This window comes from Leguminivora glycinivorella, chromosome 11 (assembly GCF_023078275.1).
Source record: "Leguminivora glycinivorella isolate SPB_JAAS2020 chromosome 11, LegGlyc_1.1, whole genome shotgun sequence".
NCBI classification, from domain to species: Eukaryota; Metazoa; Arthropoda; class Insecta; order Lepidoptera; family Tortricidae; genus Leguminivora; species Leguminivora glycinivorella.
The window spans coordinates 14,978,178-14,992,508 of NC_062981.1; the positions used below are offsets into that span (position 1 = coordinate 14,978,178).

Genomic DNA, 14,331 nt, shown 5'->3' on the forward strand with positions numbered 1-14,331 from the left:
AGATGACGCACAAAAATCCGATCTCTGAATATAACTGATATGCACAATGCACGATACCGATCCAACTGTTGACATTGAAATTGACATCGCACCTAGAACTTATATTTGACGTATATTAAAATAAGAATCGGGCCAAAACTGTGTCTGTGGGTAAAAGTATAGTATTGTATGTTTTAAACATTTTTATGCAGGATACAATGCTTTCAGTTTCTTCATAGTCGTGTATTATTGAGTTGAATTTATGGGTTTACAGCTGAGTTAATTTAATACGTTTTGCAGTTAAGCGAAGTTGCACAAAATGTATGAACCCTTCTAATAAACATCACTATTTCATTAGATCTTTATTATGCATCTAGAGACGCGAACTGTTCAGATACTTACTTACGGAGGATTAGCATTTTAGATACCATTTAGATAAGATAACGGTGAAGACAACGGCTTATAAAAATAAACAACCATAGTTAAGCAAAATATCAAGTCAACCTTCACTCTCCCTTCAAAACCAAAGGTTAATTAAGCTAAACAAAAAGGGGTTAAACAAAATCAATAGACACAAATTCATTAAGCGCTAAGTAGATTGAAATCCAAAATGGCGGCAAGATGGCGGCGGGTTAAGGCGCGTTGACAAAGCGGAGTCGTTAGTTCGCGAGCCCTCTTATTAACCTTATGATGTACGGGGGACATCCGTCTTGTTAACCCGTGCTGTAGGCACTAATGCTGAGCAAATCACTGTGTTGTGATTGGTAAATGTACACAAATGCTAAGCAAATCAGTGTCTTGTGATGAAGACATCGTAACTTTTCCAGAGGTTTCGGTGCAGCATAATAGAAATAAGGGAATTCATACAATCATGTTTTTAGGTACCAATTAAGGCTAAAATCTTAATTAACTATTTCAGCTGTCTTCCGACAGTTCGGACATCCATTCTAATATTATAAAATTAAATGGGAAAGTGTGTGTGTCTGTTTGTTTGTTCGTCTTTCACGGCAAAACGGAGCGACCGTGTGACGTGATTTTTTAAAGTAAAAATAATTGAAGGGATGGAAAGTGACATAGGCTACTTTTTGTTTCTTTCTATCTAACTCCACACTCCCCTAAAATGGGGGGGGGGGAGTTTGTATGGAGCATTCCGCAATTATTAATTTTAACGCGAGCGAAGCCGCTGGCAAAGGCTAGTATATTATACTTCTTTAACGCGACAATTCTGCACCAAAATTACTGAAAAAGTTACGATGTCTGGATCTGGACTGATTGGTAGGTAATTGTTAGTTAGTATGGTTGAAAGTTTTTCTCTGGGTCAAGAAAGAATTGGGTCATGTTATAATCTACGAAAACTCTAAAATTTTAATGAATGTAGTAACCTACTCGCTACTAAAGCTGATGCATGAAATTTACTTATTGACTTTGTTACAAATCTTCACATTATAAACTGAAATAGATACCATACACTAAAGAACAACAAATCAAAAATATTTAATAAAATAATTTGATTTGTTCCCTAAATTTTTATATATTAAAAGTAAGTAAGTATCTATACTTCTATACTTAATATTATAAATGCACGGAGAAAAAAATCTCGTCCATGATACCTAAATACTGTAAACTGAACGATGGGAAAGTGTGTGTTTCTGTTCGTTTGTCCGTCTTTCACGGCAAAACGGGGATACTTGAAGGGATAGTGTGTGTCATAAGCTACTTTTTGTCTCTTTCTAACACGTACCCCACTTCCCTAAAATGGGGGTGGGAGTTTGTATGGAGAATTCCCCAATTTTAGAATTTAATGCGAGCGAAGCCGAGGACAGAAACTAGTTTACCTATAAGTGAAACCAGTATTTTCTTGCAATAAGCGTAAAATTTGATTAGGTAGCCCTGCCCTGTCAAAATTCTAACGAATATTTGTCATTTACGTACTTAGTCATAGTTTACTGTATAATAAAATGTGAGTGTGTTTAGTAAAACGTCCCACTTTGTCGGTTACCATTAAGGTGAGATTTACTTGTATCTTTATATGAATAAACTGACAAAACGGCTTTATAGCAATCGACAAATTGGGACGTTTTCCCGTGCACACTCACAAATGAACATAACACAGTAAAAGATAAATAAATAAAATGCGTGGTTGATATATGTATTTTCCTCTGTATTAATAAATTCCAAGTTCATTACTTTTCAAAGAAGATATTAAGTAAACCTCATAAATGCTAAGAACAGTCCGTTGTAAACATAGCTTATGCTATCGGGTCAAACTGGTTCCTGAATGATTACTTTCAATTTATAATCGGCAAGGGTTTCTGCGTCGAATCAAACTCCTGTCAAGTCGCATGTGCCCATCATTTCTCATAAGTTTCCACCATTACTCCAACCACCGACTTCCAAATGAATGTTGTAATTGCTACGCGTCACGCCTTACAACTTTACGAAAATTAATTAAACTTATAAACTTACGCTCAGAAATAATTAAATGTTAACACTTTACCAACTAGCGCTCGAGCCCTGACTCATCTTTTGAGAGTAAACATTTGCTAAATATTTTAAACTTAGCTTTACATGGTAGTCTACACCGGTTTTCAATTTTCAAGCCGTGCAAAGGGAAATCGCTCGCGCGTTAGCACTTCAATGATGTTCGAAGAAATGTAAAATAATTACTCGAAAGTGCTTCCAACCCTTTCTCTAATCACCGCGAGGGTTCGAAGAGCCGTTAAAAAATTCCTCCCTAATCTGGGACATCGGAATCACACTAAAAACGTAAATACTTTTATCCCTGTAATCCCGGTTTTCTTCGCGGATTAGCGCTATAACGGGGAAAGAAAAATGCAAGACGCAATCTAGCAAATGGCATTAAAATGTTTGGGTTCAACCCTCTCGCGGCGGCGCGATTTTTCAAAGTCGGAAAAAACCCCTTCGTCTGAGGCAATGTAGCGGACGGGCACGTCTTCGAATGCGGCCGGTACACTACTGACGGCGAGCTGATCTTGATACTTGTTTTGTTATCCTCCAATTATTTTGTGTATTATGAATGTGTGGAAAGTTCTTGGAAATAAGTATCAATGCGGTGAAATAACAATAACATGTTTCTCGTTATTAAGTAAATTAATTTAATGTTATAATTTATTTCTGATAACAATACAAATATGATTACTACTACAAAAAAACCGGCCAAGTGCGAGTCGGGCTCGCGCACAAAGGGTTCCGTAGCAGCAACCAAAATTACAGTTAAATCAACCTATCTCAAAAACTATAAGAGATACTTTGATCAAACCAAAAATCGTTGAAAGAGTTAATTAGCATGCATCACCTCTATTTTTTTTAGAATTTTATACCCCGTAGTTATAAAAATAGAGGGGGGGGGGACATACTTTTTACGACTTTGAGAGCTGATATCTCAAAAACCGTTCACTTTAAGAAAAATGTTTTTTAGAAAACTTTATATCATTTTAAAAGACCTTTCCATTGATACCCCACACGGGTATGTACATCGAAAAAAAAATTTTCATCCCTCAGTTACATGTATGGGGGGCCCCACCCCCAATTCTTTTTTTTACTATTTAGTGTCATAATTTTGTAGCGGTTCATACAACACATATTCCCATCAAATTTCATCACTGTAGTACTTATAGTTTCCGAGTAAATCGGCTGTGACAGACGGACAGACGGACAGACGGACAGACGGACATGACGAAACTATAAGGGTTCCGTTTTTGCCATTTTGGCTACGGAACCCTAAAAAAAGGTTAATAATTATTATTTATTAATTATTATACCGTTTCGCTGGCTGTGTAATGCGGCAATGCTACTGCTAGCCTTGTTTCTTTGTCTCAAATGAAAATAATTCTTACGAAAACATTGGCACGAATCTGCTAGATTGAGATTCAATTATTAGATGACAACACCACTAATTAGATGACAATCATGAATATCATGATGTTGGTTATCTTGTTTGGCGCTAATCACGTTATGTTTCTACAAAGTATTTTCGCTACGAACTAGGAAACTCAATTCTCATATTATTATAGCTCAGCGGTAAATGTGTTATCTAAATGAATGTAGTAATTACTAAGTAACATTATTTGTCTCTCTTCTAATAATAAAAACATAAAATGTAAAATATATACATTTATATGTTTTAAGTGTTATGTTATAGGTATTACGAGTAGATTCGTTTCTTCATATTTCGCAAATTCATTTAATTAAATTAACTTGGAACAAACCTATGCTTTGCTATGTTGTAAAAAAGGCTATGCTGTCGAAGCATCAAAACCGATCAGTCCCACCCGCGATTCCACATTGTGCACAGCACACAAACACGAAGTATTCCACATTTTTAACGAATGCAAATCGTCTGTAGCTGCCCTTTCTTTTGCAACTTTGATCAAGGAACACGAAACGAAAATGCCTCCTCGTTTTTCTTCCTACGGAGTTCTGTGAAAGTTGAACTTTTCAAAGGGATACGAGTACATTTTACCTAAATTAACTTTACATAATTATAATACACTTTTACTAAACACGGAGGTGTAGGTATGTACCTACAGTGTGACAGTACATTTTATCAATTGTTAATAAGTAAAATAGACATTACATAATTACAGTACATACGTTTGCATGGTTGTACCAACCCCCATCTACAAATTTCCACCCCCCATTTTAGGGAAGTGGAAGTTAGAAAGAGACAAAAAGTAGCCTATGTCACTCTCCAGCCTTCCAACTATTCCCACTTATAAAATCACGTCAATTCGTCGCTCCGTTTTGCCGTGAAAGACGGACAAACAAACAGACACACAGACTTCCTCATTATTAATATTAATATTGATTAACAACGTCCAGTGTTTTGGGGACGGCGGTGTCCTTATAGTCACGGAAAATCAGAATTTTAATTTAATTTAGGGATTTTATATAAACAGCAGTTATCTGACAATCAGGAAATTAATACTGCTGCCAACAATTTTGATTTAAAAGCAATCACAAAAAATGATAAATAACTGTTGCAATTATTTATACCAAGATCACTTATTGTCAGTCACACGAGTGTTTCACTATAAACTGTATCTAATGAACCAACTTTCGGCCGTGAGTGTACACTGCACTTCCACTCCTGAGTGGTAGTAGAACAAAACCGGGCAATCTTGAATTCAGTCCGTATTTTTTGCGTCTCGTCCGTGGATATTGTCTGAGCCGCTGCAGTATACATATCTTATACAGTACTTCGCCGCCCTAAGAGCTTATGTCGAAAGATGGCAAAAGAATAACGTAATAACAGACGGAAAGGCTTTAGAAAGTAAATTGAATATGAATGTATATTATCTGCAAGTAGGTACCTAAATTGAAAAAATATACCTATGTTATATTTTGTATTTTACCTAAAGTCGAGTTCATAAAGGTATACATTTGTCACATTAGACTTATATTGACCGGGATATAGACCGTGATTACCTTTTTGATTTTTGTCGGTCAATATAAGTCTAATGAAAATAACCGTGAATCATTCAAAACTCTTATTTGTCACATTATTGCAACGGGTTATAAGTTGAATAAATGTACAGTCAAATCTGATTTATAACGTCACTGTGACATAGTACTACAGTGGCCTATGGTTCCAATTGGTTGAATGTACACATTATGAATTGGTACATGATCTTCCATTTTACTAATGTCGTCAATGTCGTCATATAGGGAACTTGACTGTAGTTAAAATAAAATATTTTATACCATGCACGAAATAAAGCATCAGATAATTATTTTTAAATCCAATTTCTATTTAATAAGTCAGGTAGAAATATATAAAGTAACTAAGTTCCGTGACGTCACTCAATTCGATTTCATATAAATTCCGTATTAACAAGTCGATCAAATTCGTTTTGACAGTTTTTAAAAAGAAGCTGTTTTGACTAGGAGGCAAGTGCGATAATTACTAAATTACTGTTTAATAGTTATTTGTTATACAAGGGGGCAAAGTTGTATTTTAACGCCGAGTGTGGAATTGAAAAACGAGCAAGTGAAAGGATTCTATAGTTGAACCACGAGCGAAGCGAGTGGTTCGAGAATAGAATCCTGAACTTGCGAGTTTTTTAACACACGAGAAGTAAAATACATTTGCACCCGAGTGTAACACAAAAATTTTCCCCTCACTATAGCGAGGAAACTACAAAGCAAAAAATGCGTTTATCACTGCTTCCAGTAGTTCCACAGGTGGTAAATCATCTTTATTACTAGATTCACCTACGTTTATCAATTTTAAAGCAGTTAATTTGACTTTATTTAAGGTCAAATTACTTTACCCACTAGTGGATAAAATGCGTTTTTACCCGCTGGTATTAAAGGACAAAACACGTGTTTCCAAGCTAGTGAGGGGAAAATACAATTTTCTGTGCCCTGAATGCTCTTAGCTGAAGAAAGGCCGGCCTGAATAGCGACCACCCGCCTTGGCTAACACTTATTAAAATGAAATAGACATTCCTACACAATGTTTTTTATTAACATTGTGCAGGAATTAAACCTTGCAATTTCTTCAGGTGGCTGCAATAAATTGATCGACATTTTATACAGATTCTATTTTAATAAACTATAAGTTGCAATTTAATAACTCTGAAAAAAAACACTGCGTTTTACCAAGGACGATTATAAAGGACCAGCAGAGTCCATACTAAATACCGTACCCCGTTGGCAGCCGTAAATCTATGTCACTAGATGTCACTAAGAGTGTCATTTGAATAAAAATGTCGTTTTTTTTTTAAATACGCACGTGGTAGTTCAACGGCATTACAAGTGATACAGTGAAAAATATATAGATGACGCTAGGGGCCCGTGTCATGTTTCAGTCCCTGTTTACAACGCAAGCCATCGTTCTTATTTTGAATTATGACAATCATGCAAAAGAGTACCATACTGTCAAATTTTCTATCTCTTTCATTTTGAGCGTGACGTCAATAATTAGTAATATTACTTTCAATATATTTAAAATTTAGATTTTAATGAGGCCATTTCGAACGGTGTTTATGATAGATATCATATTGACAATCAATCTCCTGACCGTCTCGCTCATACCAATCCTATCCTATATTTGAACGAGTGCGACCGAAACAGTTGAGTATTATTGAAGATTTTTGAATGTCTAAAATCTTATTGGTAGTTGTCGAAAACCCGCTTTTTCCATAAAGTGTTGGCGCGACGTCAAGTGGGTGATAGGCGTACGAGCAAGTACGCTTTGGATGGTCAACTACTATGCGCAGCGGTTTTTACGCGTACTTACGGTGACACACAATCGAAAAAGGTCGTCGAGCCATAAGTACGCATACCTGCTCGTATCGTACGTTTATCACCCACTTCAGACTGCGTTTCGATCGGCGTTTAGCGACAATGATTATCAGCTCAGCTTCATGGCTTTACGAACCTTAGCTCGGACCATCGAATATGTAACTTATAAACTTCTTTATACACAAGGGTATAAAGAAGTTTATAACCAGGTGCTCCATGACACCATTGCACCAATCTGTCGCCAGCACCGCTACACTTCAACGGCCAAGTCACACAACATCCATACTAATATTATAAATGGGAAAGTGTGTGTGTCTGTTTGTTTGTCCATCTTTCACGGCAAAACGGAGCGACGTATTGACGTGATTTTTTAAGTGGAGATAGTTGAAGGGATGGAAAGTGACATAGGCTACTTTTTGTCTCTTTTTATATCTCCCTACTTCCTTAGAATGGAGGATGGAAGTTTGTGGAGAGATTTTCGAATTTAACGCGAGCGAAGCCGCGGGCAAAGGCTAGTTAACTATAATAATAAAGAAATCGCAGTAAGGAACTTTATGTAGATTTCATTACTTTTTAGAGATAAACAAGCAGCTCCATCGAGACGGCTATTTTTTACAGAATGTTTTTGGTGGGATATACATAGGCATAGGTATATAACACTAACAAGGTATCTATTGTCTTAGTCCGTTTTCACATTATCCGATCCGATATCGGATGTCGGAAGGATTTAAATGGAAAAAATCCAAGATAGCGCCTGTAATGTATGGGGTATCAGTCCTACATCCGATATCGGATTGGATAATGTGAAAACGCATTTAGTCTCATTAATTATTACTTATGTCAGAGTTTCACTAATTATTTCCTTTTATTCATTTATTATCTCAGTTTAGGTATATACGAGTACCAACGAGTAGTATACGAGTAGAAAATATATTACCAAAACAATACAAACTATCATTAATTTATTATAAAAACGTAATCCAAAGTGCCACACCTGGCGGCCTAACTATCCGCGTTGTGTCCAAGACGAAGCCTGACCGACGAAGCTAGCAAGTCTCTCTACATGTTAGCTGAAATACTGTCAAACCATTCACTGTGATTACTTAGATTATTATAAGCAAAATGATCTTCGAATGAACTTTCTGGACAATTGAGATGCATGGGCGCAGTCGAAACCAGCTCGCCCCTTCAGCCGTGTCCCGTTGAAAATCGGAAAGATTCTTTTCCTTAGCACATTTAATGTTTACAAATTGGATTCGCCTTCTGTCACCTAAACTGGTAATTTTATGTATGAGGTCATTGGTCATACAATTATTAATTTATACAGTTATTAATTCTGCGTATCTCTACTCGCATTGCTGCTGCGATTCTAAAATATTTAATATCCATATATTATGAATATTCAATAAATCATACAATGACATTTGTGATGTGACATGGATGTCAGATGTCACATCTGTTGGCACAATGATTGCGTTTTGTTGAACGTATTTGAGCTCAACATATAGGTTTATTATCACTAAGTATAATATATTAATGAACAACGAAACGGATGTGACATTTTCCTAGTCCACCAACGTCATCTAGTCATTTTATTTGGCAATAATTAGACAACATGCGAACAAACTTAGCCAGCGAAGCGATCACAACTACGTCGAGGCCGACCAAAAAATATAATTTGTAAAAATTGTGTTTTGAGCCAATATTTTGATATTAAAATAAAGTTTTTTGATAGTTATTCATAGTATAATATAAAAACAAGTAAAAATATGTGTGAAAATATGTTTTTTTCCACTCCCGGGTTACTAAACAACGCCATCTAGTTTTAAAGCAAAAACTAAGCTTTTTTCAGGGGTACGCTTTTTTGTATGGGCTATATCAGTCTAGTATTAAATGGTCCTTGGTTTTACACAACTTGTGTGAAGAAACTGTCAAAAATGGGTTTAAAACATTTGCATTCATTCCTGATTAGATAAATAATTGTTTCTACACCCATTTTTAGACATAAAATATGTGCAATTCTTTGCACATATAAGATGCATCTACGAAGCCTCAATGTGAAATTTTCGTGAGCTTAAAGCTAGTATACTCTGAATAAGGTAAGGTACAGCGGGGCAAATCTCGACCGGGGGGGCAATTGTAACTGATCTAGATTTTTTCCATTATTGCACTATGATGTTGAGTTCTACATGTATCCACTGAACACGCCTATATAACCGGTGGACACTCTATTTAATAATGCAAACATTGTAAAACATGGAGAAAATGGACCAGTTACATTTGCCCCCAGTCGAGATTTGTCCCGCTGTACCTTATATACAAATTTTATCAAAAAATATAATCATTAATTTGGCGGCGTGCTTATAAAACGATTAATAAGCTCAAAGGGTTAGATTGACGTTATAATCCGATATTGATGGTCTATTACTGAGAAACAACTTAATCTTCAGACTTTCCCCAACACTGAGCAGCCGTCATTAGTTAAATTGTCAACGGTGAACTTTCTTTAATTTTTCTCCCCAAAAATGTGAGCTGATTTTCTTCGTAAAAGTGAAGCATAAAAATGTGGAAGAAAAGTAACTACCTAATTTAACGAGTAAAGTTTTCGGAGTAATAAACTTTGCAGATGCAACGGTTCCAATCGAATCGTAAATATTTGGCATAATCTAAGAATGGCACTAGTTTTATTACCTATCTACGTACCTGTAAGACCCTGAAATAACCGTGATATTTAAAAATATGTATGACATCATACATAACCATATCGTGACGGTTAGACAAATTTTTGGCGATAACAAAGTTAAGTGTATACCTAAATCTAAAAAAAATCGAACTCGAAGATAGAAGATGATCGGTTTGGAGATAGCAAGTCTTAGAAACATTTTGCAGCAACTTTTGCACAATAACATTATGTCATTTACATAGCTCCCAAAATGAGCCATAGCCGAGCGTTTCTTTTTTTTTCGCCACTTTTATGAAATGTGATATTTTTGAAAAAAAAAATGCTATTTCTACTCAGAATCACTAGCTTTTTCAATCCTAGTAAGTAGTTAAAAAAATTGTCTCATACGATTTTTTCTTACTTCTTACCATTTTCCGTACATGTTGTGTGGGGTAACAAAAGAGGAAAGTAACAAACATGTATGGAAATTCTGGGACACTTTTTGTCGCCCAGCGAGATTGAAAGTACTCGTGATTCTGAGTACAATTGACCTAAAATTCCCTAAAAATATCAAAATAAAAAAAATGGAAAAAAAAAGAAATGCTCAACCCACCTTACGTCTTACGTCCCAGCTTACGTCTACATAAAAAGCCTTTCGTCTAATTGCAACAAGAACTATAAAGATTAACCGGCCGGATTGAAAATAATGCGTTGTACATTTTCGCAGCGGTATCTGTGACATAAAGCGGCCTGTAATTTATTCTATTGCTGAAAGGGTCGGAGGGTGGGAATTACCCAAGGTGGGTGCTAAAGGGTTAAGCCGAATGTACGGGGCCGCGCCGGCAACTTTGTTAATTTATGCGCTTAAAAATGTCAACTGTGAATTATGACGCCAAAACAAATTTCCTATGTATAAATGCTTTGCGATTATCGTGGCGCTATTTTATATCGGATTGAATACTATTGCTATTGCAGACTATTGTATATGTAATGGGAATAATATTTCTCATGATGAGGTTTTAGATGGTTCACGTTAAGTGCAAATGAGGTGAATAAAAAATAAATGTACATGATTGTATCAGAGTTAGGTATTTTCAAAGCTAGAACATAACACCTATATCTACAGGTGTTTTTGACATTGTGGGCAAAGTAACAACGAGTTTAGGTCTTTTAAGTGTCTAAAAAGATAAAAGATAACCTAACCACAAAATTAAAATTTTGAAAAAACCCCCGACCGCGACATAGTAGACAGATTTTCATGATGCATGGCTAAGAACACTCCCGACTAACTCAGCTTTCAGACAAAAAAAACTAAATCTAAATCGGTTCATCCGTTCGGGAGCTACGATGCCACAGACAGACACACACACAGACCGACAAACAGACAGACATACAGACAGACAGACAAACAGACAGACAGACAGACAGACAGACAAACACACAGACAGACACGTCAAACTTATAATGCCCCTTCGTTTTTGCGTCGGGGGATAAAAAACAGACATATTCCTAAATTGATTTTGTACTTTTACTGAATAAAGAGTTCTAAGATGATCAGAATAAGTCGCATAAACTAAATATGTTAACAAACAGCTACGTTACTCTCCAAAAACACTCAACAAACACATATAACATGATATAACTTGCTTAAAACCCGTCTTATTTTGATTCCCGATCCGCGCATTTGAAACTTGTCAGAGCCAACAATTGAGGAGTGCCGCGACGGAGATAAGGCGGGAATTGAAACAAACTTGTGGGGGAGCGAGGGAATCGTCTCACTCATTATTTAAACTCACTCATTTACCTTCTATACCTCTTATATTATGAGTGACTTTCACACAAATACTAACCTTGGCATATACAGCTTAGAGTACACGTTTTTGAAGTAGGGGACAGGTAGTAAAGATATCGTAAAGTTGGATTTTGTATGCCGGTTGCGTTAAGTATCGCGTTAAAAGCGTTATACGCCATTGTAGTGTTGATTGAGTTGTTAAAAGCAGTTGAAAATGTTCGCGTTATCAATCGTAATAAGATGCTTTTTAAAGAGAGTTTCGTTCACTGCAAAGAGGATAGAGTATTATAGAGAGTTACTGTCAAAGTAAAATGTGTAATCACAGTGCATAGACTGCCATCTCTCGACACAGGCTTAAAACTTTTGAACCTCAATTTTGACAATTTGGCCCATATTCTTAGCTTGATATGTATTAAAATGTCAAATATTAATATTAGCGCCATCTAGCCGAGCGTTCCCTAAAGGTGTAACGCCATCTAGACCACCGTACCTTTTTCTCTATGGCTTTGAGGTACGTTTTTTCTTAGACTTTATCCGTCTATACGGAGTTACATATGTCTTTGGTTCACTGGTTTCAAAGATTCTCCAGAAATCGGTTAGATAACGTCGGTTATAACGTCGTCTGGCGTTTATAATAAGAACTTGGATTTTCTAATGATTACTTCCAAGCACCTTCCAAGAATATTACGTCTCGTAATTTCTAACATTTATCCAAGGGCTTGAACGCAACACTGAATCGTGTAAGGTCATATAATTAATAAGTATTCAGCCTGACATGAAGTGTATGTATTAAAAGTTCTGTTTCCTTGTCGCCAGGCATAGCGCATCAATTGGCCGGTCTACCGAACGGCGAGTGGGGGGCGTTGGCGCGGCACTACCCCCCTCCCCTGCTGCCACCGCACGCACACTTCACCCCGCATGTGCTGCCGCCGGCCCATGCGCCTGGGCACCCTCCACCGGCACATGACACTGGTGAGCATTAGCCTATACTTAGGTACTACCTTCCCTGCTGGTTTAACTCTTTCACTGTCTTTAACTGAACTGTCAACCTTCGGCTTTGTACTCACGGGACAGTGAACGTGTTAAGAGGTATAACACTAAGTTCTCGCGCTTTTTTTACACATATTTAAAGTCACATATTATAGGTCGAACGCGATTAATTAACATTATTTTAGACGAGGAGTTATTAGCCCATGTTCAGAAGGTGCTGAGGAGAAATGGGTACTTGCAGACAATCCCGTGCAAGACTAGGAAGGGGGAGAGACATCCGCAGGTTGACAGGCAACAAGCCTTTTTGCCGTATGTGAAATGGATAACGGATAAAGTTGGATCAGTACTAAGAAAAGTCTCCATTAAGACTGTATACACACCATTAGACTTATATTGACCGGGATATAGACCGTGATTACCTTTTTGATTTTTGTCGAGCAAAAAGGTAATCACGGTCTATATCCCGGTCAATATAAGTCTAATGAAAATAAACGTGAATCATTCAAAACTCTTATTGTATACACACCGTTATCTAAAGTAGCAAGTCTCTTACGCAGTCCTAAGGATGCCATTCCGTACCAAAATCCTGGTGGCTACAAGATAGATTGCGGTTGTGGAAGTGAGTATTTTGGCCAAACAAAGCGCAGCGTTCAAAAAAGGGTGAAGGAACACATAGCCCCAATTAAAAATCGCCATATACACTTGCTTACCACGGAAACGAATCACTGGATTGAGCTACACAAACCCAAAGTTCTTTCCACCGAGCGACACTATTATCCCCCCTTTTACCTTCATTTCTTATAACACTAGTATTAAAGTGAATTGTCTTTCACAGATGTGACGTCGGAGAACCCAACAGCTGTGCACGCGCACAGCACAACAAGCCCCGCCACCTCGCGGCCCAGCTCCCCGCAGAGCGACGACATCTCCGTCACCGCCTCCGTCAGCCCGCCGCCCGACGACCGTCCAGGAGCCTTCACCTCCGTCACCAGAACCAGGAAACCCCTCCAACCACTACCAGCACCTTCCAGCCTGTTCCACAGCGCGTTAGCCGCACAACTCTTCCTAAACTCCCCTCTATTACCAACCCCGCCCGCGTGGCTTTACTCACAACTTTACGGCGGCTACGATTGGTGGCTCAGACCCCCACCCCCTCAAGAAGACTCAAATTCCAGTCCAGACAGAGAGGAAGAAGCTAACTCTTCCCCAACCAGCGGAAAAAAGCGACCCGCTTCACCAGAGTGGACGGAGCAAGGAGTCAGAACGCGCAGCAAAGCATTGACCACTTCCGAACGGAGACCCGTTGATGTGTGGCGTCCGTATTAGACAATTTTTATCTAAGGACTAGTGACAAATACAGGAAGACTTTAGTGTTCGGCTCGCTAACCGTCCGGAGTGATAAGTGTGTGGACAAGTAATAGATGTTAACGGTGGCTAAATATAGAGATTACTGTCGATAGATGGTGTTTTACGTTAGATAAATGAATGTGAACTTCAATTGTAATGTTTAACGAAATTGTTGACTGTATTATAAGATAATGCAAAAATGTGTAAATAAAGTTATTGAAATTTTCATTGTTTACTTAATTAAGTGGCGTAATTGAGTTTTTGATAAATAATTCCAGCGAATTTCGATGGC

General features: G+C 37.4%; 1 protein-coding gene across 1 annotated transcript in view; it reads left to right on the forward strand.

Moving 5' to 3' along the window:
• Nucleotides 1-14,259, forward strand: part of LOC125230986 (runt-related transcription factor 1-like) — a 68,252-nt gene extending 53,993 nt beyond the window's left edge. The window contains exons 5-6 of the mRNA XM_048136308.1: nt 12,519-12,674; nt 13,528-14,259. Coding sequence (XP_047992265.1) covers nt 12,519-12,674; nt 13,528-14,018 — 647 coding nt within the window. The 3' untranslated portion in view covers nt 14,019-14,259. The remainder of the gene's footprint in view (nt 1-12,518; nt 12,675-13,527) is intronic.
• The last annotated feature ends 72 nt before the right edge of the window (nt 14,260-14,331 follow it).